This window comes from Gadus chalcogrammus, chromosome 22, assembly GCF_026213295.1.
Source record: "Gadus chalcogrammus isolate NIFS_2021 chromosome 22, NIFS_Gcha_1.0, whole genome shotgun sequence".
NCBI classification, from domain to species: Eukaryota; Metazoa; Chordata; class Actinopteri; order Gadiformes; family Gadidae; genus Gadus; species Gadus chalcogrammus.
This window is the reverse complement of record NC_079433.1, coordinates 18654858-18677022: the sequence shown is the minus strand read 5'-3', so window position 1 is coordinate 18677022 and position 22165 is coordinate 18654858. Positions and strand designations below refer to the sequence as shown.

The 22165-nt window shown below is 46.2% G+C and overlaps 3 protein-coding genes across 3 annotated transcripts in view; 2 read left to right on the top strand and 1 right to left on the bottom strand.

The window, feature by feature from the left end:
• The first annotated feature begins 7 nt into the window (after positions 1 to 7).
• Positions 8 to 8238, top strand: zcchc17 (zinc finger, CCHC domain containing 17). Its single transcript, XM_056582440.1, has 7 exons — positions 8 to 99; positions 655 to 801; positions 907 to 1007; positions 1122 to 1213; positions 1292 to 1392; positions 6487 to 6644; positions 7096 to 8238. The coding sequence occupies exons 2-7, from the start codon at positions 663 to 665 to the stop codon at positions 7270 to 7272; spliced, it is 768 nt and encodes a 255-aa protein (XP_056438415.1). The 5' UTR covers positions 8 to 99; positions 655 to 662; the 3' UTR covers positions 7273 to 8238.
• Positions 8239 to 8984: 746 nt separating this feature from the next.
• fabp3 (fatty acid binding protein 3, muscle and heart) lies at positions 8985 to 11809 on the bottom strand. Its single transcript, XM_056582443.1, has 4 exons — positions 11602 to 11809; positions 10168 to 10340; positions 9922 to 10023; positions 8985 to 9510 (listed from the first exon to the last, which is right to left on the bottom strand). Exons 1-4 carry the CDS (start codon positions 11672 to 11674, stop codon positions 9457 to 9459), a joined length of 402 nt encoding a protein of 133 aa, XP_056438418.1. The 5' UTR covers positions 11675 to 11809; the 3' UTR covers positions 8985 to 9456.
• A 6529-nt stretch (positions 11810 to 18338) lies between these two features.
• dclk3 (doublecortin-like kinase 3) overlaps positions 18339 to 22165 on the top strand; it is a 5614-nt gene continuing 1787 nt past the window's right edge. The window contains exons 1-4 of the mRNA XM_056582368.1: positions 18339 to 18402; positions 19797 to 20011; positions 20410 to 20541; positions 21088 to 22165. The exon at positions 21088 to 22165 is cut by the window's right edge and continues 173 nt beyond it. Of these exons, the coding sequence (XP_056438343.1) occupies positions 18339 to 18402; positions 19797 to 20011; positions 20410 to 20541; positions 21088 to 22165 (1489 nt within the window). The remainder of the gene's footprint in view (positions 18403 to 19796; positions 20012 to 20409; positions 20542 to 21087) is intronic.

Genomic DNA, 22165 nt, shown 5'->3' with positions numbered 1-22165 from the left:
TGGTGTTGGCGCTGACCGCGTTGATTGGCTGGGGTGCATGTTGACAAACTCTTGCGCACCGGATGTATTACTGAATCGACTCTCCTGCAAACACGATAGGTAATAATAAGTATTGTTGAAATGATTTGCCCTCGATATAAATAAGCACAACTAATTGATTACGCCATTGTGTTAAGTCCTTTTCAATTGGGTATTTCCGCCTATTTGCATTTTTTGGGTAAAACTTGTTTAGCCAACGTTAGCTATTGTATCCAATGAGCTTAGCCCACTAGCATGGTCCCCACACAGTGAACAGCGCACACCGGGGAAGGGGGCAGCCCGTAAACAAACCTTGTACAAACCACTATTACATCTGCATAGATCAAATTGTGTCTACAACAAACCGACTTTATACTAGTTCTTCAGTATTGCAGTAAAACATACAATTATACATTCCATACAAATTGTTTTTACACACCTTTCCATTCAATTCCATTGAGATTTTACTCTGGCAAAAATGTTTAATGATATGTACACTTATGATAACGCTTTGGCAAAACAAATAGTTACATTATCGGGATCTTCACCTTTAAGGTGAACAACACATTAGTTATTCCTTGTCCGTCATTCCACTGTGATCCACTTTGTTTTTTCCCTTCCACAATTCCGCTGCAGTATTAACCATGTCGGATTCGGATGGACCCCCGCCTGAGCCAGCAGGGCTTGATGGTCTCCCTCCCATGTACAGCATCGCTAAGGGGGAAGTGGTCTCTGTGCAAACATATGGAGCGTTCGTCCGCCTCCCCGGATACAGAAAGGAAGGTAACTGAGTGTGTGAGTTTGTAAGAGTTGAGCTCAAGTTTGTAGTACATTACAAAATACGAAAGTACATTAACGCGCCTCAACCCTCTCTCTCTATGAAAACAGGCCTCGTACACGTGAGTGAGATGTCGGCCTCACGGGTCGAGAACGCTTCAGAGATCGTGGAGATGGGAGAACAAGTGTGGATCAAAGTCATTGGAAGAGAGGTACCCACACGCACCTCCTGATACAGTGATGTGTAATGAATAACCTCACCCTCAGATTAGATAATGTGTTCTCAGAGAGCATCACCACCTTTTCTCTGTCCTCTTGTGTTTCAGATTCAGGGTGAGAAGGTCAAGTTGTCCTTCTCCATGAAAGCTGTCAATCAGGGCACTGGGCGGGACATGGACCCGAACAATGTTATGGCCGAGTAAGTTTTGCTAATTATTTTTTGCGGTGTGTGTCCTGTGCCCATGTGTGTTAATCATATCCCTATGTGTGTTCATAGGCAGGATGAGAGACGACGGAGGAGCTTCAAAGATCACACTGGGAGGAGAATCACTCTGGACGCGGTGCTGAACACAACCTGCGCCAAGTGTGGCTGCAAGGGTAAGGAGCCACCTGGGGCACGTTGTGGTTTAGAGCTCTTATGTTGACTTCAGAACGCAGCATTACTTGTCTTTTGTACTGTCGTGACAATTTCTGTATCAGATATTGCGTCTAAGCAGATGAGATATTTAGATGCAAAAAGCACACAATACTGTTGACAATTAGTGGTTATATATATTTGTATTAAAAGTACGAACAAAGATACATCACAACATGCATCAACAAACAACATAACAGGCATACATTACAATAATCTGGGGCCCCAGATGGGAGCTCCTCTTTGCGTGTTACTTCATTCTCTGAAGGTACGCTCAGACAAGTCCACTGAGTCTTCCAATCGATGAGTTCTTATTCGTTTGGGTTTATTAGGGGGTGGTCCCCCAATACCAAAAGCCTTTGTGTACCAGATGGTTATCTTTACAACTGCAGCTGTGGGGAATGCATTGGAGGGGGTAGCGGCCGTGCCATCGAAAAACCCCTGGCTTGGTTGACGCTAGCCAGGGGGTCGAGAAAACAGGCCCACACATCACAGGATTGCATGGAGGGTGATTTACATGACAAGAAACATAGGAAAGGGCAGGCAATAAAATGCTTCACACGACTCTCGAACATTCACACTTTAAATGACCCAAAAGGAGCCCAGAAGGCAGACACTATATAAAATTACACAGAATAGCAACAAAACTTAAATTCATATAGACCAAAACAATACAACATGTAGATTTTCCATCACAATCCCCCCTTTGATTATTTTATAATCACAAATTCAAAAATCGATCATGTCCGACCATCAGCACTTCTCCGCTTTTATAGGAGGTTGTTCAGACTATTTATACCACCGTTCGCTTTTACAGAAGGTAGCATAAAATCACCTAACATCACAATCAAGTCATCTGTTTCCATATATTCAAAAGTCATAAAAATAAAAACAGAAAAGAAAACCAAAACAAAGAAACAAGGCTACCTTTTAAAAACATTTCTAAACAAGAATATTCTTATTTGATGTGTCCTTAATGCTGCTTCCGTGATACAAACACATGAGTAGTTGGCAAGCACTTAATGTTTACTACTCTAAACATTAATTGTCAATCCAGTCAGCATTAATAACACACAGTATAACCCAACATTTAAACGGTATTCCTCTTCTCTTTCCCATTGTCCTTCATGATGTCTCTGAGGGACCTACATGGGGTTTGTTTAATTTTTTTTTTTTTTAGTAATTATTTCCTTTGGTTTGCTTTAGTATACCCAAGGTTGTTGTTCAAGGTTGTTGTTGTGGGCTCCCCATCCCCCCTTTTGACGCATGGACTTTCCCATGCGTCAATTTACCATAATAAGGGAAAGCCCTGTAAGCATGGCTTTCTGTTGCAAGCGCACCAAAAACCCTCTACTTTAATTGGTAAAAAACAAAAACAAAAAAAAAACATTTCTTTAACTTTCAACTTTTCTACTTGTCTTTGATCCTTCAAACTACTTTTCCTAATAACTTTCAAACCTTTCAGATATACTTCTTAGAAACTTATCACACACTCATATAGACAGTAATGCTGTGTCTAGTGTGATACTTTCCGTACACTGCTCTTCTCTCCCTCCGCCTGGACACGCCTCCACCTCTCTCTCTGCTTCCTGCCTCTCATCCGCATCCCGGGCTGTCCTTTGAAGTGCCTGTCCCCACGTCTCTCCCGTCTCTGAGACCCTCCTTTGTCTCAATGTTCAGGCCACTTCAATGTGGCTACACAGGCACCATGGAGGCCACCACTCTGGTGCTGTTGGTCCTGCTGGACTGTCTCCTTGTGTCGTCCAGCAGACCGTTCCGTAGCTCTTCAGGTGGGCCTCCCATGGTCTGTAACTTCATAAAGTCTGATGCAGAGGAGTTGTGACGTGGGGTATTTGCACTGTATTGGGCCACTGGTCGGGCTGAAAGCAGGAGAAGGAGGAGCGTTGTCCAGGTCCGGATCTATTTGAACAAAACTTGATGCAGATGGGTTATCTTTCTCCCCACCCCTTTCCTTATCTTGTCTTGCCTTACGTTCTCATCTATCTCTTCTCCTTCCATAACACATACTTCTTCCAATCTCTCTCATACGTTCATTAATTCACCTTCTTGCCATTTGGCCATAAAACATTAACAAAATATCATAATATAAAAATCTGCATTTTTCAATATTAGGCAATACACTTCTGTTGTCAGTGGGGGTCAGTCGGGGTTAGTCTGGGTCAGTTGGAGTCATGTCATGGTTGTGTGCTATGGTTGACCATTAAATTGGTTTTGATAGATTGTAATAATCGAGTATCCACTGTCTACAATAGCCCGTTGTTTAAAATAACCATATCTAATATTAAATTTAGCTGATCAGGTCGCGTAATGCTGGTGAGAACCATATAACAATCATTTGGTTGGTTGTGTTATGCGTTATGGTGCTCATACCTGCTCCTTGGACCTGGTCTGCTCCCGCGTCCCGTCAATGCGAATGCCCCCTTTCACCTCTGCCTCTTGGATGATTCACAGTCACTTCACGGGAAGGTGCGAACTGCCAGCCGGCCCTTCCATTGTCTTTGTCGATTCTTTTGGGAGAATCATTGAACCAAGGATCCATGACGCCACAACGAAAGCAGGCCTGCCTCTGTGCTTCCCCACTTTACTGTGGTCGTCCTTGCCGTCCGGCGCCTCCACGAACATTATATCAGCTTGGTCTCTGAGTCCCGGGAATGTCGCCTTGAATACGACCCCACCGTAGGCCCAGTTTGACTTGGCGTGGTTCGCCGATGGGTGATGGGCCATTTCCAGACTGGCTGTAGCGAGGGATTCCCCTCCCAGTGCAGATGGGTCCGGGAGACATTCTGCTATGTCCTTAATGTCACTGGGTCTCCATGCACGGAAAACGTATGCCGGACTGCCATAACCCCTGTTGCGCTGTTAGCGGGTGCCTCCTTTGCCGTGAGGTCTGGATAGAGGTTGAATGATGGGGCGGCGGCCTGGGCGTTGTCGTCATACGGTGGAGGTGAAGGGGGATTCGCACGCGGTCCGCCGGTGCAGTCCAGGTCCGGGTCTACATCTCGGGTGAAATTGAGATAAAAATATTCCTACACTCTCTACGCTCTCTCTCCCTGGCTGATTTTTTTCTCTATCCTGGCTCTCTCTTTCCCTCAAATGAAATGCACACCAACATAATTAACTTCAACAACCGTTTTAAGCTAAAACTCCCCATTTCAGGAAAGCCCAGTTTGCACCAATATTTTAAACCCTCCAGAGCCGCTTCACCATGCTTCTCCAACATCACCTTCGCAGGTCCCGTTATCTCAGTTTTTCCAGATTTGTTCCCCATATTTTAGATACTTTTACACTAGTTATTATTTAACAAATTATCTAATATCGCCGAAACCTCCTTGTTACTACACACATATACATATATTTATTAATGAATGCCTATTATTATTATTTATATATATATATAACACCAACCGCGCTTCAACGGGTTTCCCTTTACCGTCACTGACAGACCCTAGCTGCCCTTTCTGTTACCTATATAGCTATATATATATTGACGGAAGCGAAACGGAGCTACCGCATGTTCCTATAACAGAGTTTCTTTGAACGAGGCCTAAGTTCAGATATAAGTTTACGTTTACCGAAACATTTATATACCGTTTTCTGTAACGGATTTTATTTTGAAGCTTTAACAGTATTGTGATCTCACCTGCTCGAATTCTTTTTTCCTTTGGATATCGTACTGAAGAACCACTAGTTTATCCCCACAGGCACCCTTTCCTCGACCTCTGGTTTGGTAACCACTTGGAGGCGAAGCAGAGCTTTGGGACTGAGAACGAATCCTCAGACCTGTATTGGAAGCTGATATTTCATAGAATCTTCAGGTTAGATATCCCGGACGAGCCCCCAAACTGTCGTGACAATTTCTGTATCAGATATTGCGTCTAAGCAGATGAGATATTTAGATGCAAAAAGCACACAATACTGTTGACAATTAGTGGTTATATATATTTGTATTAAAAGTACGAACAAAGATACATCACAACATGCATCAACAAACAACATAACAGGCATACATTACAATAATCTGGGGCCCCAGATGGGAGCTCCTCTTTGCGTGTTACTTCATTCTCTGAAGGTACGCTCAGACAAGTCCACTGAGTCTTCCAATCGATGAGTTCTTATTCGTTTGGGTTTATTAGGGGGTGGTCCCCCAATACCAAAAGCCTTTGTGTACCAGATGGTTATCTTTACAACTGCAGCTGTGGGGAATGCATTGGAGGGGGTAGCGGCCGTGCCATCGAAAAACCCCTGGCTTGGTTGACGCTAGCCAGGGGGTCGAGAAAACAGGCCCACACATCACAGGATTGCATGGAGGGTGATTTACATGACAAGAAACATAGGAAAGGGCAGGCAATAAAATGCTTCACACGACTCTCGAACATTCACACTTTAAATGACCCAAAAGGAGCCCAGAAGGCAGACACTATATAAAATTACACAGAATAGCAACAAAACTTAAATTCATATAGACCAAAACAATACAACATGTAGATTTTCCATCACAGTACTCAGATTTTGATGGAATGCTTTGATTATTCGTGACCTCAAATCACTTGGGATTAACAAATCTACATCATGACAGTTCACAATGTTTATATTAGGTGTGACAGTGTTTCCCCCAGCACTGTATGGTTAAGGCGGCCGCCTTAACAACAATAGGGCCCCGCCTTGACTACCAATGTACTGATTGTTTTTTTTTAAATATATATGTATTTATTTATTTATTTATTTTTTTTATTATTTTGCATTAACAAAATACAAAACTCTCGTAGGGTAAGGAAACATAGTTCCATCAGGTTAAAAATATATAGATAAATAATGCATTGGCAATACTGTCCACAACAATAGTCTCGCCGTAAAGCTTTTTGAATGGTATTGAAACGGCGGCACCTGAAGGTTGTATATAATACTGAGAACTGAACCCCTAACCGAACTGAACCCCCACCACCTCGACTAGGACCTTTCCTGGGGGAAACACTCTATGAACCCCTGTATAAGGGACCTCCTTCTAATTTGATTAAAAATGTGCAACCTTTTCTCAGGTCACTTCACAAAAGACTGTTTTTCTACGCCGGGGCTGCAGTACGCCCTCCTGCCTGACGTAGGCGAGGAAGAGCCACAGCCGCCTCCACAGCCGGCCTCCGCAGTACCACTGCAGCCAGACGCAGAGAAGAAGAAGAAGAAGAAAAAGGAGAAGAAGGCGAGCATACAAACGTTTCTGAGATAGTGAGATGTGTGTGTGTGTGTGTGTGTGTGTGTGTGTGTGTGTGTGTGTGTGTGTGTGTGTGTGTGTGTGTGTGTGTGTGTGTGTGTGTGTGTGTGTGTGTGTGTGTGTGTGTGTGTGTGTGTGTGTGTGTGTGATGCTGAAGTGGTACATCGTTCACCCCTTCTGTACCGGGTTATAATACCTTCAACAATCAATGAGCTAAAATATGTGTACAAACAAGTTATACATGAGTATTAACAGCATAGTAATGATGCTATGGTGGATCGCTTTTCAAGCAGCACATTTATGTTATGCCCTCTGGTGAACTTAGATGAATTGTTGTCGTTGTCTGTTGGGATTTTACTTTTGTTCACCAAGCAGACTATTAATCTAAAAGGGCACCACATGAGAGACCTATTCAATTATTTTATTTTATGACCACCAGGAGAAGAAGGCGAAGAAGAAGAGGAAGAGAGAGAGGAAGGACTCTGACAGTGACGGCAGCAGCAGCAGCGACGGGGCGACAGCCTCCAAAAAGGCCAAGAGAGGGCGCCACACACAAGACCGGGAGGACAAAAAGAAGAAGAAACACAAGAAAACCAAATCCCACAAACACAACTGAGACACCACGCTTTTATTTCAACACACACGCTCGCGCATGCACACCCGATTGCAACCAGAACAGCTCCAGAAGGAGAAGTGTTGGAGAGCAGAATGATGAACGGACTTCCTCTTAAACTATTCTTAAGCAAAATCAGTAGACGTCTTTCACCAGACATTTTTTTCTTTGTGTTATTTCTCCTCATAAACTTCTGTGAACCGGAAGCTTCCATAATAGTGAACATTACCTAAGGACTGCCTTTAACGTATTTTATTCCACATGCCAAGCAAGTTCAGAAAAAGGCAGACGTGGCGAAGATAAGCGTGGCTGTGTCCTTGAGTAACCCCAGAGTCGCGGGGCTTCAGGTAACCAGATAGGTGGACCAAACGTCCATCCCCATTGGATATCCTCATCTTGTTTACAACTCTCGGGTTACCTGTAGTCCAGGAAATCCAATCAAGGATGACAAGGTTTGTATTGGTTGAATTTTGGTCAACTACTACGAAACAAATGACATGAAATCAGATGCCTTAATAGGAAGTGGCAAAAACAGACAGGAAGTGTGGATACCCACACAGACACTGACAGAGATCATGCACTATGGCGGTATCCTGTTTCTGCCAATCTCTTCCGGTGTGTGTGTGTATAGTGTGTGTCTTTCCACTGGTCATCAAATGTCTGCTTAGTGTTCACAGTCTGCATGTCTCACCGAGTCCTAATAAAAAACATCCAAGAAATGTTAACACTGAAGGATCCTTGTTGTAGGTGGACAGAAGCATCGTAGGTTTATGTGGAGCTCTGGAAGCACTCGATCAATTGAGGTCATTGGATCAGACGGATAAGAGCTGTTTCACCTGCACACAACAGGTCGGCTCAGACTGGGAGGTCACACACGTGGTGGTTACAAAACATGACCCAGTTGTGTTTGTTATCGGGGGTGAGCAAGATGACCTTGACCAGTGTCAATAGAAGATAAGGATTCATTTAGAACAAACATTGAGTTTTCTACTGTTAATCTTGATTTGCAAATAGCTCGTACAATGTGGGTCTGGAGGCAATTTACACTGGTTGGCTCATGAATCGCACCAGTATGCATGCAGAAGTTGCTTGGCACCATGATTTATATGCATGTAGTGAGTTGGTTTCGATAAAGAATTCTTCAGAACGCTGGTTTGTTCGACTGGCAACGCCCTCATCAATCAGGACCTCCATCAATAACGCCCTCCAACTCATCAATCAGGACCTCCGACTCACCAATAACGCGCTCCCACTCATCAGTAACAACCTCATACTTATCAATCACAACCTCATACTTATCAATCACAACCTCAATCAGGACCTTCTCCCCAATCACGCAGGTCACTTCGAACGAAAATGCCTGTTGTAATTCTGATGGTTCCGTAAGAGGACAATTGCATAGCCAAGTGATAGCTTAGATTCAAACAGGTGTAATTCAAGAGCTAATGGCTATTTATTTAGTGACGTCCATCAGCGTGAAGCTCTCTTGAACTGGCTAGACACAGTGACCCTTGCCCTGGTTGGCACTGTGTTCTAAACACATGACACCCCAATCTACAGTAGGAAGGTATGCTCCGGTAATAGCTCACTGCAGGTTTACAAGTAGAACCATACGCACAAGGGCCGGTGATCGACAACTCCATGGTTAGGTCACAATTTCCCTTCATCTAGCCAAGGTATAAATAACCCGCACATCAGGCTGTTACACTAAATGGTGCCTTGAACTTATTTTTTATTTACTGAGCAACATTTTACATTCATACACTTTATTTTCAAAGTACGTATTAAAGAAGTACCATTTTGAGTTTTCAATTTCTTTATTTTTCCAACCTTTCCATTCCTGGGAACTTGTTCGGGAAAGGTTCAAATACTTTTGGCACAAAAAGAATAATGAGATGGAGGGACACTGGGCCAGATATTTGTTGAGGAACGATATAATAAAAACTTAACCACAGTGGTTTATTCTCAGTATGGTACAAAGAAGCAGTAAACAACAAAGCGAAATGTCAGGCTAAAAGGAGCGGATGTCAACAGTGAGGTCGTAACTGGGTACACGGCGAGAGAGAGAGAGAGATTGTGAGGACAACTTCTACTCCCTCTCACCCCTTCCTTATGTCTTGGTTGAGGGTCTTTCTCGGTTAAAGTTGATGTAGCTTTGGTTCTTCCACACTGGAGGAAGCTGGGTAATTATTCACCCTTGACGTAGTGCCGTGTCGATACAATGTCTCCCATTGTAAGTGTCTGTGAAGGAGACAGAGAGAGAGAGAGGGGGGGGGGGATAAGAGTATACATTCAAACCCAGAGTACATAGCAGACAGCAAATACTTAATGTCAAATGGAAACAAATAAATGCACAAAATGCACAAAGTTAACCTTATTCTCACCTCTGTACATACCCAGAGGGTAAGATGTACTAAGGGTAATGTTTTTACGAGTCATTCAGCAGATGTTTGTATCGAAAGTGACTCAGTGAAGTGACATACTCAATTCAAATATATGTGGTGAAGCAGCAGACAGGGTTTGGGCGCCTAGCTGATAGACTGCAGGGGTGGGAGTTCATATGCTTTCGGCTGGGACATTGCCTGCCATACGAGCCGCTATACACACACACACCATCCCTCTAAAACACGAACACAGATAACGTCTACTGACCAGCAGGAGGGTGTTGTCGGTGACTTCCCTGACCAGACTGGTCTCCTTGCCGTCCCACTTCTGGACGTGCACCAACTTGCCTCCGTCTAACGTAACCAGGGACTGCAGAACACACACAGATGTGATTAATGCATTACATACACACACACATAACCGACACACAGTAACACTCACTACAGTAACGCCATTGGTTGGTCGAAGGGAAGACACCAGAAAAAAATTGGCGATGAACCTCTGAGCACTCACCGCGGACTTCCTGTCGTCGGCGGTGTTCTCCTCGAACTCCTCGCCGATCTTGAAGGTAATTTCAGAGTTCTTGAAGGTGCTCTTGGTCTCCAGCTTCACCGTGTCTCCGTCCACGCTGATGATGGTGGTGGGTTTGATCCGGCCGCCCACCTGGCGCATGGCGAAGCCGATGCCTGCAGGAGGGGGCAGAGAGTCCTGGGTGATGTATGCTCAAGGGAGGGGCGGCGAGGGCCGGGCTACGGCGACCTGTTTCCGACCTTTGGTTTATGCATCGAAAAACTTTGAATGAATCGTTACTGCATTGCGCTGAACGGACACGGGTACCAAAGGACGTGTCCGGGGACCGTGTCCCGTTGGGGAAGCAGAATAGCATGGCATTGCCCTGCTACTTTCTTTGAGCCAACACCCCAACCAAGCAAATCTGCGCCGTACGTATTAACCCCCTCCGTCCCGGTGTGTCCTGCAGGTCCGGGCCTGAAGCCTTTTGAACCAATGACCTATGAGCAGCCTATGAGCATGTGTGTGGACTGCGCACGTATGTGTGTGTGTGCGTCTGCAACCCGTTGATTGGATGACAGTGTGGCCCCCCACCACCACCCTACTTAAAGCAGCCCCTCCCCGTTTCAGTAGAAACATACTAGACATCCAGGGCCCACAGACTGCCACACTCACACAATCAATACGGAGCACTCCGGATCAACGGGGTAGGGGGGTCAGAGGTGGAGGCGGTGACCGTACGAGTCGGTGGTAACAGGGTTCTGAGGTTACAACAGGATTAGACGCCATGAGCAATGCATCTCTGTGTCTCTTCCCCCTCCCACACACACACAACCCCCCCCCCCCCCCCCATCTCTGTGCGAGATGCCCCCCCATACATTCCGGTTTAGTGCCCCTCTTCCCTGCTGGCGACCCAGCAGCGGCATTCCCAGTCAACACAAGCGGCACAGCCTTTCAACAAAGACCATCTTTGAGGAGTAGTACCAACATATGCTTTGAGGTGAATGTGTGTTGCTGCTGCTCCGCATTGTTGAGCACACAAAAGGTCCTCACAGTGGGGGGTAGTTTCTCCAGCCGGCAACATCAACCCCCACCCTCTCTTTACCACTGAGTCTCTCTCTCTCTCTCTCTCTCTCTCTCTCTCTCTCTCTCTCTCTCTCTCTCTCTCTCTCTCTCTCTCTCCTTGCTCTCTCTCTCTCTCTCTCTCTCTCTCTCTCTCTCTCTCTCTCTCTCTCTCTCTCTCTCTCTCTCTCTCTCTCTCTCTCTCTCGGGAACGTGCTCGATTCTGCAGTCAGACACAAATACACACATACACACAGCATTAAGCGCGTTCATCGGCACCAAACGAACTCACACTTGTGCACACATGCAAGACCCGCAGCCGACACACCCTGCATCACACCCTGCCCCACGCGCACACACAGAGAACGTGCTTACCCAGTGCCTTCATGTATTCATCAAAGTTGATGCTTTCCTTCATGTTCCATGTGCCTACGAATGCGTCAACCATGTCTGCAGCGCGACAGTGAGCGAGTCTATGAAAGAGAGATAGAAAGAGGGAGACGGAAAGAGCGCGTGTGTATATGGTGTGAGAGGAGGGAGAAAGACAGAATGAGAACTACACGAGAGGGAGGGAGAAATGAGAGCGGGACCCACAGCCTCTGCTTGCGTCTTACTGGCTGAAATCGCACCGGCTGTTCGTGATGTCATCAGGCTGTGCATCGGGAGGAGGGGGGGGGGGACTTGAGCTCAACCACAGGGATGGTGGGAGAGGGAGGGTGGAGGGAACCTAAAGTCCCGGCTATTAGGAAAATGGAGATGGGATGGGGGAACAATATTTAAATAATTGCAGTGGCCAGGGTAGAGGATATTCTATTTCATAGTAAGTCCGAACTAGCTTGCTGATTCTGAGCAGATTGCGTTTGCGTATGCGAGTCTGTGAAAAAACAATATTAAAAACATTAAAACATGAGCTTGGTCTCCTGACGTCCTTATCAGCAGGATTCTAACCACAACTTCCATCTGCCCCCCTCCCCCACCACACAGACCCACACACACACACGCACACGCGCACACACACACACACACACACACACACACACACACACACACACACACACACACACACACACACACACACACACACACACACAAACACACACACACACACACACACACACACACACACACACACACACACACACACATAGGGTAAAGGCAACTTTTAAAAAGTCCCACTTTTTAATTCCCACCGTGTTCTCACCATATTCTCACTGTATTACAACAATATCCCTATTGCATTCTAACTCTTCTCATTTCAGTCTAATTGTGTTCTCTCTGTGTTTGAAATGTGTTCTCATTGTGTTCTCTCTGTATTCAAACTGATCTCATTATATTCTCTTTGTATTTTAACTGTGTTCACGATGTGTTCTATTGTGCTCTCTGCATTCAAACTGATCTCGTTATATTCTCTGTGTTTTAACTATTCTTATTGTGTCCTCTCTGTATTCAAACTGATCTCATTATATTCTCCGTGTCTTTGAACTTTGTTCCCATATATTCTAATCGGCCAGGGCTCTCCTTGCCGCTCTCCTTCCCCACCTCCTCTTTCTGAACACACACATGTGTGTGACTAAATAAATATGTGCGGTGAATGGGTTCGGTATTTGACACAAACAGGTGGCCAGCGAGCCAGGAGAGGGAAGGGAGAGGGAGGAGGTGGAAGGTCGAAGTGATTTAACAAACGGTTTCGTTCTTTATCTATATTCTCACTGTTCACTGTTCATTCCACATGCGTTCTCACTTTATTCTCACTCAGTTCTAATTGCATTCTCTCTGTATTGTCGGTTCTCAATGTATTCTTTCTGTATTCTGACTATATTTTAACTGTGTACTTACTTTATTTTGACTGTATTATCTTTGTGTTCACACTACGTTCTCCCAGTCTCACTGAATTCTCACTACTCCCTGTATTCTCTCTGTATTCTCACTATATACCCACTGTATTCTCTCTGTATTCTCTCTGTATTCGCACTATATACCCACTGTATTCTCACTGTATTCTTACTGTGTACCGACTCTATTCTTATTGTATTCCCACTGTATTCTCACTATATACCCAATGTATTCTCCCTGTAAACCCAATGTATTCTCATTGGGTACAAATTAATACACTGTATTCTCACTGTATTCCCACTTTATTCTCACTATATACCCACTGCATTCCCACTGTATTCTTAGATATTCTTATTGTATTCCCACTGTATTCTCATCGTATTCTTATTGTATTCCCACTGTATTCTCACTGCATTTTTATTGTATTCCCACTGTATTCTCTCTGTATTCTCACTATATTCCCACTGTATTCCCGACTGTATTCTTATTGTATTCCCACTGTATTCTCTCTGTATTCTCACTATATTCCCACTGTATTCCCGACTGTATTCTTATTGTATTCCCGCTGTATTCTCACTGTATCCCACTGTATTCTCATTGTAGTCTTATTGTACTCCCACTGTATTCTCACTGTATTCTCACATACCCACTGTATCCTCACTGTATTCTCACTGTATTCTTATTGTATTCCCACTATATTCTCACTGTATTCATATCATCCACTCTCCTTGCCGGCTCACCTTGCCCCCCTCTCCTACTCTATCTAAACGCACATGGGTGTGTGACTGAATGATCAAGCAATAAATGTGTGTCTGTGTTTGGTGTTCGACACAAACAGGTGGCCAGCGTGTAGGGCACGCTGAGAGGGGGAGAGGAGGTGAAGGGTCAAACTCCTTTAACACTGTTGGTTCTTATGTCCGTCTGCCTGCTTGATTTGGTGTTGAAAGGTAGTGCAATGCTTTTAAAAATCAGTTCCAAACCACTATTTATTTTGTAACATTATTTATTTTTGGGGAAGGAAAGACACATTGCCTCACTGCATCCTCTTGGATAACTTATGCTGTGTGTGTGTGTGTGTGTGTGTGTGTGTGTGTGTGTGTGTGTGTGTGTGTGTGTGTGTGTGTGTGTGTGTGTGTGTGTGTGTGTGTGTGTGTGTGTGTGTGTGTGTGTGTGTGTGTGTGTGTGTGTGTGTGTGTGTGTGTGTGTGTGTATGTGTGTGTTCGGTGGGTTCGTGCGTGTGTATATATATGTATGTACATTTATGTTTGTGCCTTGTGTGCCTGTGCCTGTGCACCTGTGTGCCTACATGTGTGTGCATGTCGTGTTAGACGCTGCACAGCCAGTTGGGTTAGAATTCACTCCTGTTCGACTGGCAAACAAACGGGGCAGGAGTTCTCTCACGCCTCAGGTTGACAACCTTTTTTGTTTGTTTGGCGGCGGGCCTGGATGGGAGCGTTTGCTTGTGAATGTAAGCCAAGAGGATAACTAGATGGACAGCTGGATGTTCCTACCTCACACCCTCTAAACACACACACACCCTCGCTCACTCGGCCACTGGTCGCTGCTACCAAATTAACAAAACTCACTTTCTTCTCTCTCTCCCTCTCCCTCTCCCTCTCTCTCTCTCTCTCTCTCTCTCTCTCTCTCTCTCTCTCTCTCTCTCTCTCTCTCTCTCTCTCTCTCTCTCTCTCCCTCCCGCTCTCTCTCTCGTTCTCTTTCTCTCTGAGTTCTGAAATAAGCATGGTTACAACGAATACATAAAGGATAAGGCTGTTTTCAAGCGGTGCCTATATGGACTTTAAACCTTATCAGAAATTCCTGCTTTAACAAATTTTACTTCAAAGTAATCCCTGTGCATTCATTTTTCAAGTTTGAATTTGAATTTGAACAAAAATGCACTACTTTATCGTTATTTATCAATTGTTGATTGTTTTTATGTCTTTAATGTGATCCATCACAGACTACTCTGTCACTTTTAATGGACAATAACGTTTTCGAGCCATCAAGCAATATGGTGCAACCACAAACATCCGTTAACTATAGTGTTTTATTGTGTCTTTCTTTGCGTTTATTTAAATTGTTATACTTTCGCTTTTCAATAACTGTTTTGTCCTAGTACTGTAGAATGACTGTCCTAATTATAGTCTATTTTGTTAAAATATATGCAGGTGGATCGCTTTTAAAATGCGTCTGCCTCACTGACCCATTCCCACTGTTCTGTATCTATTTCCTTCCTTATGTTTGATCCTACTCACACATTGTCGTCCCGTGGGGAAGGGAGTGGAAGGAGCTGTGTGATTATTACTACTTTGTAACTCAGGGTTTGACTGGAAAATTATTTTGATTCCTGCTCCCCTCTGCTGGTCACTTATTATAATTGCAATGAGTGTATCCAAGGCCTTAATGGCAATGGCTGATTTACTCACAAATTAAATCATATTGTTGTGCCTAAATAAGCCAAATAGAATTAAGCACTGAGGTTCGGTGAAAGGAGCAATATCCATTTGTAGGAGTACTCTCAAAGACAATAAATAAATTGTCCAGTAGCTTATCTGTTTATTGTTTGATTGATTCTATTTCGCAGTCTATAAATCAGAGACAGCTTATAAATGTCACATGTTCAAGGTGTCATAATATACCGGTAGTTATTATATGACTTTATGAACAGGGTGGAATTAACCCGTTGGATTTCCCCGTTAAAGACGCGATCCTAGTCATCAATAAGAAACAACAAGGACCCACAAATCCTGCCCGGATAGTTTTATCACACCTCACTAAAGCAATGCCTAGCTTAATTGAAACTAATGGGCTCATCATAGCGCCACTACACTAGAGTCTAGCCACCAGCTACTGGGTTACAATCTGATCTTTGTAGTTCAGATTCTCATTATATGTGGTCCTAAATCAGTTACAGGGCGGATTCTTTGCAAGGCGACCTCAGTCTGAACAGTCACATCAAAATTATGAAACTTTGACGTCACTCTAGATCGACATTGGTCATCATTCTGCGCTGGCGACATTCACTCGAGGACTACAAACATGGAGGCCAGATGCGATTGAAGTTTTTCTGGCGACCCGTCACACCCTGTGTGATTTATTTATCCTGAATAATTTCGTGAATGTGTCTTCGGAAACATTTAGGCAGATGTTTCACTGAAGCTCTACAGAATCGGGTTCGGACGGAGACGATCCGAAAGCCAGGCAGCAATCATACGTCAACACTACTGTATATCCAATTATGAATTACAACTAAATGGAGATTTCCGTGACCACAATGTTAACCTCCGGTCTATGTTTTAAGTTAGGCCTATAGGCCTATCTGCTTTCCAAACTCATGGAAACTGTCGGAAAAGTCCAGCGATCCATCCATCCATGAACCGCCTGCACGATCCAATAATCGATTGCACTCAAGATCATTATCGTTGCTCTCTGAAAAAAAATATAACATATTCAATCAGCTATCAATGTCCATAGATAATTTAATAACGAAAATTCAGGTCCTATTGTCTGGTTGAGTATATTTCCAATGTATATAATGTTCAAGAGGGCATAATAAAGCTATATTAGGCTACTTATAGACAGGGTGACAAGCAGCACTCAGAAACAGTTACTTTCCCCTTTAAACAGTGTTTGGATTGTGCACCTGCACACAATTGAAGTAACCACGCCACCCTGTGGCTGTATCGAGAACTGAGCTGATAACCGTACCTAAAATAAGGGGTGTGTGTGTGTGTGTGTGTGTGTGTGTGTGTGTGTGTGTGTGTGTGTGTGTGTGTGTGTGTGTGTGTGTGTGTGTGTGTGTGTGTGTGTGTGTGTGTGTGTGTGTGTGTGTGTGTGTGTGTGTGTGTGTGTGTGTGCGCGTGTGTGTATCTATTTGAAGGCCCCCACTGGGAACGTCAGGTTTAAAGCATTGTAAGGGCACATTATAAGTGCACCGAGGAGGATCTGTTATTGAAGTCTCTTCATGATTTAGTGCGTGAGGGGGCTACCGGCTGGACACTGGACTATCCCACCTATAAGAGGAGCCTCTCTATGTCGGGCCTTTGATGTCCTGGACAGCCGTTCATCTGATCGACTTCACACCATGGCGTTTGTATTGCTGAGAACCCAAGAAAGTGGAGTGTTAATTGTGAAGTTGTTTGGAAAGATGTAAGCAGCAATACCACAGGGTCTGTGGTATTGCTGCTTACATCTTTCTGGTGAACCACAGGCCGAGCCATCGTCCCTCTTCCAACAGCCATGTTTTGAACGAGCACTGCACTAGAAATGTAAACAAAACAAACACCATGATGTGACTTACTCCAAAAATAACACATATAATAGCAACACATCACATCTCCCTCCTTGATATTGATTTAAAGTATATCATAAATATATTACTTAGAAATTACACACACACACACACACACGCACACAAACACACACACACACACACACACACACACACACACACACACACACACACACACACACACACACACACACGGTATGCATCAAGGATGAGCATCCGGGAAAGGACTTGTCGCTTGGGGATCCAATGTTAGCAGTATCCATGGCAACGGCCCCATGTCCCATGAGAGGGTGTGCATAAAGCTGGACACAGCTGTGTGTGTGTGTGTCTGTGCGCTCCCGCGGACGTGCATGCGTGGGGGATTTCATTAGCAACTGAAACGGTGGTCTCCCATGAGAATTCTTTCCATTATTAGTCCTACAAAACTATTATTAGCTGCCCCCCCCCCCCTCCATTAAGTTATAGTGCACTGATTCTGCAAAGTGTAGATTTGTAAACATACAATAATAGTTATTCACTATTCAGTGTTCTACAGCTCAACGTAGCCCTTCAGCTTCCCATCCATACAGTCCCTCCGAAGAACTCCATGGCCAGAAACGCATCTCAAGCCTAGGCGATCTCCTTCTTCTTTTCACCACACTACGGTTCTTAAGCCCCCCAGTTCCTAGAGTTACCGATCATTATGTCAGAGAGTATCACATCATCCGACGTAACGCTAGTTGTCGCCGTGGCCCTGCTGTTTGTTTACCTTTGGGGCCCACTTTAACGCGCGACCCCGTCTGGCCCCACTCCACTCCCCCCGGCGCGCTACCGCCGCCACTCCAGTCAACGCCGCCGCTCTACTAAGTGCGCGCATCACGTCTCATCAACCTCGAATACGCACAACCTCCATCAGCCGAAGCCACGAGGAATAAGCCGTTTCCAGGTGTAAAGAAGACGCAGAGGGTTTACTGATACTTTTGGCGTCCTCCTTTTATTTTGAACAGTGATGACGCCTGCATGGAAAGCCCAGCCAGGATACCCCGCGATCGGAGACCAATGGAAAGCGACCAGTAAGTTTATTCATTGAATGCATAAAAAAACAACTGCAGGATATCCAACATCTATCAGTCTCACAAGATCTACTAAAAGAGCTTCGTGGTGTAGCTTGACATCAACTGAGTATCTTTAAAAGTGTATTTCTATCTATGTTGTACTTCAATATCCTTCGTTATTGATTTATAGAATGGGAGTGCAACGTTAGAGATAACCGGTTGACAGGTTGGTCAAATAAAACATTTAAATAATAAGTACATTGAGTAGTAGTGCGTTGAAATACGGTCCTCTGTGCATTCTGAACCCTAACGGGCGTTGGGATGGCTTCATGTGCCTGTGTGTTGTGTTATATATATAACCTACATTCTCAACCATAACATTTCAAGTTACAAGCCCTTGACTGACAACTGGGCCCCTGACTGGCCCTTTACGGGCATTTTCGGGACAGCTAGCGCTTTGTGTCTCTGTGAAGAAGAGGGTTGTGGGCCATTGTGTGTGTGTGTGTGTGTGTGTGTGTGTGTGTGTGTGTGTGTGTGTGTGTGTGTGTGTGTGTGTGTGTGTGTGTGTGTGTGTGTGTGTGTGTGTGTGTGTGTGTGTGTGTGTGTGTCGTGCGTGCGTGCGTGCGTGCGTGCTTGCGTGCGTGCGGATGCGTGTGGGTGGGTGGGATGGGGGGGAGAGTGTGTATCTCCAGGAGCCAGGTTGTCTTACTCAACGGGGCCCTATTGTGGTCACTGTAAGAGGTAGGGTCCTGTGTCTCTGTTTGTCAAGCCAGCCTCCATGGCTGTCACAGGCTAGAGTGCGTTTTCCTTCCCCGTGTATCGGTGTCAGAAAGTGAAACGTCAGAGATGCGTGTGTAATGCTTTATTGATAATGAGCCTGTACTAGGGCCAGCTTTTGTTAAGCGTCTGTGTGTGTGTGTGTGTGTGTGTGTGTGTGTGTGTGTGTGTGTGTGTGTGTGTGTGTGTGTGTGTGTGTGTGTGTGTGTGTGTGTGTGTGTGTGTGTGTGTGCGTTTACTCCATTCTTGCGTGTGTTTCTTAAGGAAGCATCAATAATTCAGCTGGATGAATTGGGTTCTTGAAGAATCTCAAATGGCCCCTTGCACTCTATGGGATGGAAAACATTCAAATCTGATCAGCCGGATTTGTTTTCAGTCACACACACAAACACACCAATAGACACACACACGCGCGCAGAATCAAGGACAATAGTGAGCGACAGGGTCAAGTTACATGAGTTTTCACATGTACCCATCAATGGTAATCAAGCTCTCTCTCTCTCTCTCTCTCTCTCTCTCTCTCTCTCTCTCTCTCTCTCTCTCTCTCTCTCTCTCTCTCTGTCTCTGTCTCTGTCTCTCCCTCTCTCTCTCTCTCTCTCTCTCTCCCCCCCCCCCCCCTATCCCTTGCTCTCCAGTCCCCGCCATCTCCCCGTCGAGTCCCGTCGGGGACGGACCCCGCCACTGGGCCCCTCAGCCCCACCCTACAGGGGCGGCGCTGGGAGCCCCCCCCAGGCGCTGCGGCCCGCCGCCCCCCCTCCCCCTCTTCCACACGCGCCACGCCGAGCAGAGCGCCGGCCGGCCGCGGCTGGTCACCGTGGCGCGGCCCTGCGGCCACAGCGACCTGCGGAAGGTAGCGCGGTACCCCCTGTGGTCGTCGACGTTGTGGTTCATTGCGTGGTGGTTTGATTGGCACTTGACAAACGCCGGGCTTTAATCCCTGATCCTGATCACTATTAATCTGAAGGCGCACTTGTGAGACTACTTTCGGTAAGGTGTGTTGGTACATTAATGAATATAACTGGTAAATTGAGTGAATCTCTTCATGGCTAACGTCTAAAGCTATAGCTAGGGAGTCTTATTGCCAGTATAAAATAGACCTCTTCAACTTTAATGCAAAATCAGGAGATAGGAAGGTTTTCCAAGTTGGTGCGCTGGGATTCTGTGGTGTCCTAAAACAATGATATGTTAAACACTTTTTTCCCTCAAAGACGTCTCTGTTTACCGGACCATTTTGGGTCTGTTTCCAAGGTAACGGTGCTGTTGAACCGCAGGGGCGTGGTTTCGTTTGAGCAGCTCCTACTCGATGTCTCGGAGGCCCTGGGCTTTCCTCGCTGGCACAGGGGCCGGGTCACAAGGCTGTTCACGCCCCATGGGCGGGAGGTGAGCCCCCACCGCCCCCCTACCGCCCCCCTAGAGAACGGTACAACCACAGAACCACCCACGCTAGGATCCATGCTGGATATCAGCTGATGTGTGTAAAGAGGGTGGTTTTCAGGTTTTTTTGTGTTTTTTTTAGGTAGTATCTGAATTACTTATTATGCTTGAATAATTCAAATTATAACGTCCAATGTTGAAATCTTGGGAAAATAATGTATTGGGTAGAGGATTTTTTCCGATACACACTGCCTACTTTTTCTTCAACAGTCCATTGTACTGGTGAAAAGGTTTTGCATGTCTATATGTGTTATGCTCAAATGATTCTTGCACTTTTTGGGATATGACACTCTGGACAATAGCGTCTCAAAATAAATAATGTAATTTAATGTAATACATGTGACTACAAACATAAAAAGTGTGTGCGCATAAATATATACACACATTAATTTAAATATCAATAAGGTAAAACATTGCTGTGTTGCGTACAGCGTGGATCCCGCTCACTTCCTGCCGCTCTAATCAGGACGCCGTCACGCCGTTCTCCCCCAGGTGAGAGGCGTCAGCGACTTCTTCCGAGGCGAGGTGGCGTTCCTGGCCCTGGGGAGGGCCCGGCCGGAGCTGCGCAGCGTGCAGGAGGCCCTGGAGGAGCTGTTCCCGGAGCCGTCTCGTTACCGTGCCGATGCCGTGCGCGCCTGGGAGAGGAGGCTCCGCCCCCCCCCGGATAAAGCCGCCAAGGCCGACAGCGGGTACAGCGAGGAGACGGCCGACGGTGACGACGACCGGACGAACACGCGAGCGCCGCTGAAGCGCGACGCACAGTGGGACGCCAAGGCGAGGCCGCACCAGGGCGCCCGGAGGCCCTCGCAGCCCCCTCCCCACGCGGGCAAGACGCGCAGGCACGACCACGACGGCCCCGCCGGCTGTAGACAGCCAAAAGAAAAACACCCCTGCAGACAACCCACCCACCCGCCCAATCACCTGCAGGCGCTGCGGGGGAAAGGCGGGACTAGGGAGCAGCAGCCCTCCGGGATTGGTCTGTTCCAAGCGGACAAGGCGCTGAGGGGCGCACACGCTCCGTCTCCGTCGTTGTGTCAAAACTGCTTAGCGGGGCGGAACAAACTGCTAGTGTGTTCTGAGCTGCCCGATCAGATTCCCAAGAGAGTCCCACTTCCTCCCGTGTCGAGGAAACCCAAACCAAGCCCTACGAAGCATCCCAAAAGCACTCATCTGGGGGCCATCGGCCCGCAGCGGGTGATCAGAGATGAGGAGGAACAGTGCCTGGAGCAATTAAAACATTCGTCCATAAACTCCCCGCGAGGGGGGCCGCCGGAGCCCGAGGAGACCCAGCGCTGGGTGCCCTTTGACCTCCTGCGAGACAAGAAAGAGGTCGCCCTGTCCGACATCGAGCGCTGCTACGACATCGGTCGTGTGATCGGCGACGGGAACTTTGCGATCGTGCGGGAGTGCCGGCGTCGCGACACCGGACTGAGCCTGGCCATGAAGATCGTGGAGCGCTCCAAGCTGATTGGCCGAGAGCACATGATGCAGAACGAGCTCAGCCTGCTGGGCAGCCTGTCGCACCCGTGTGTGGTGCGGCTTTTCGCCCACTACCACACGCACACCCAGG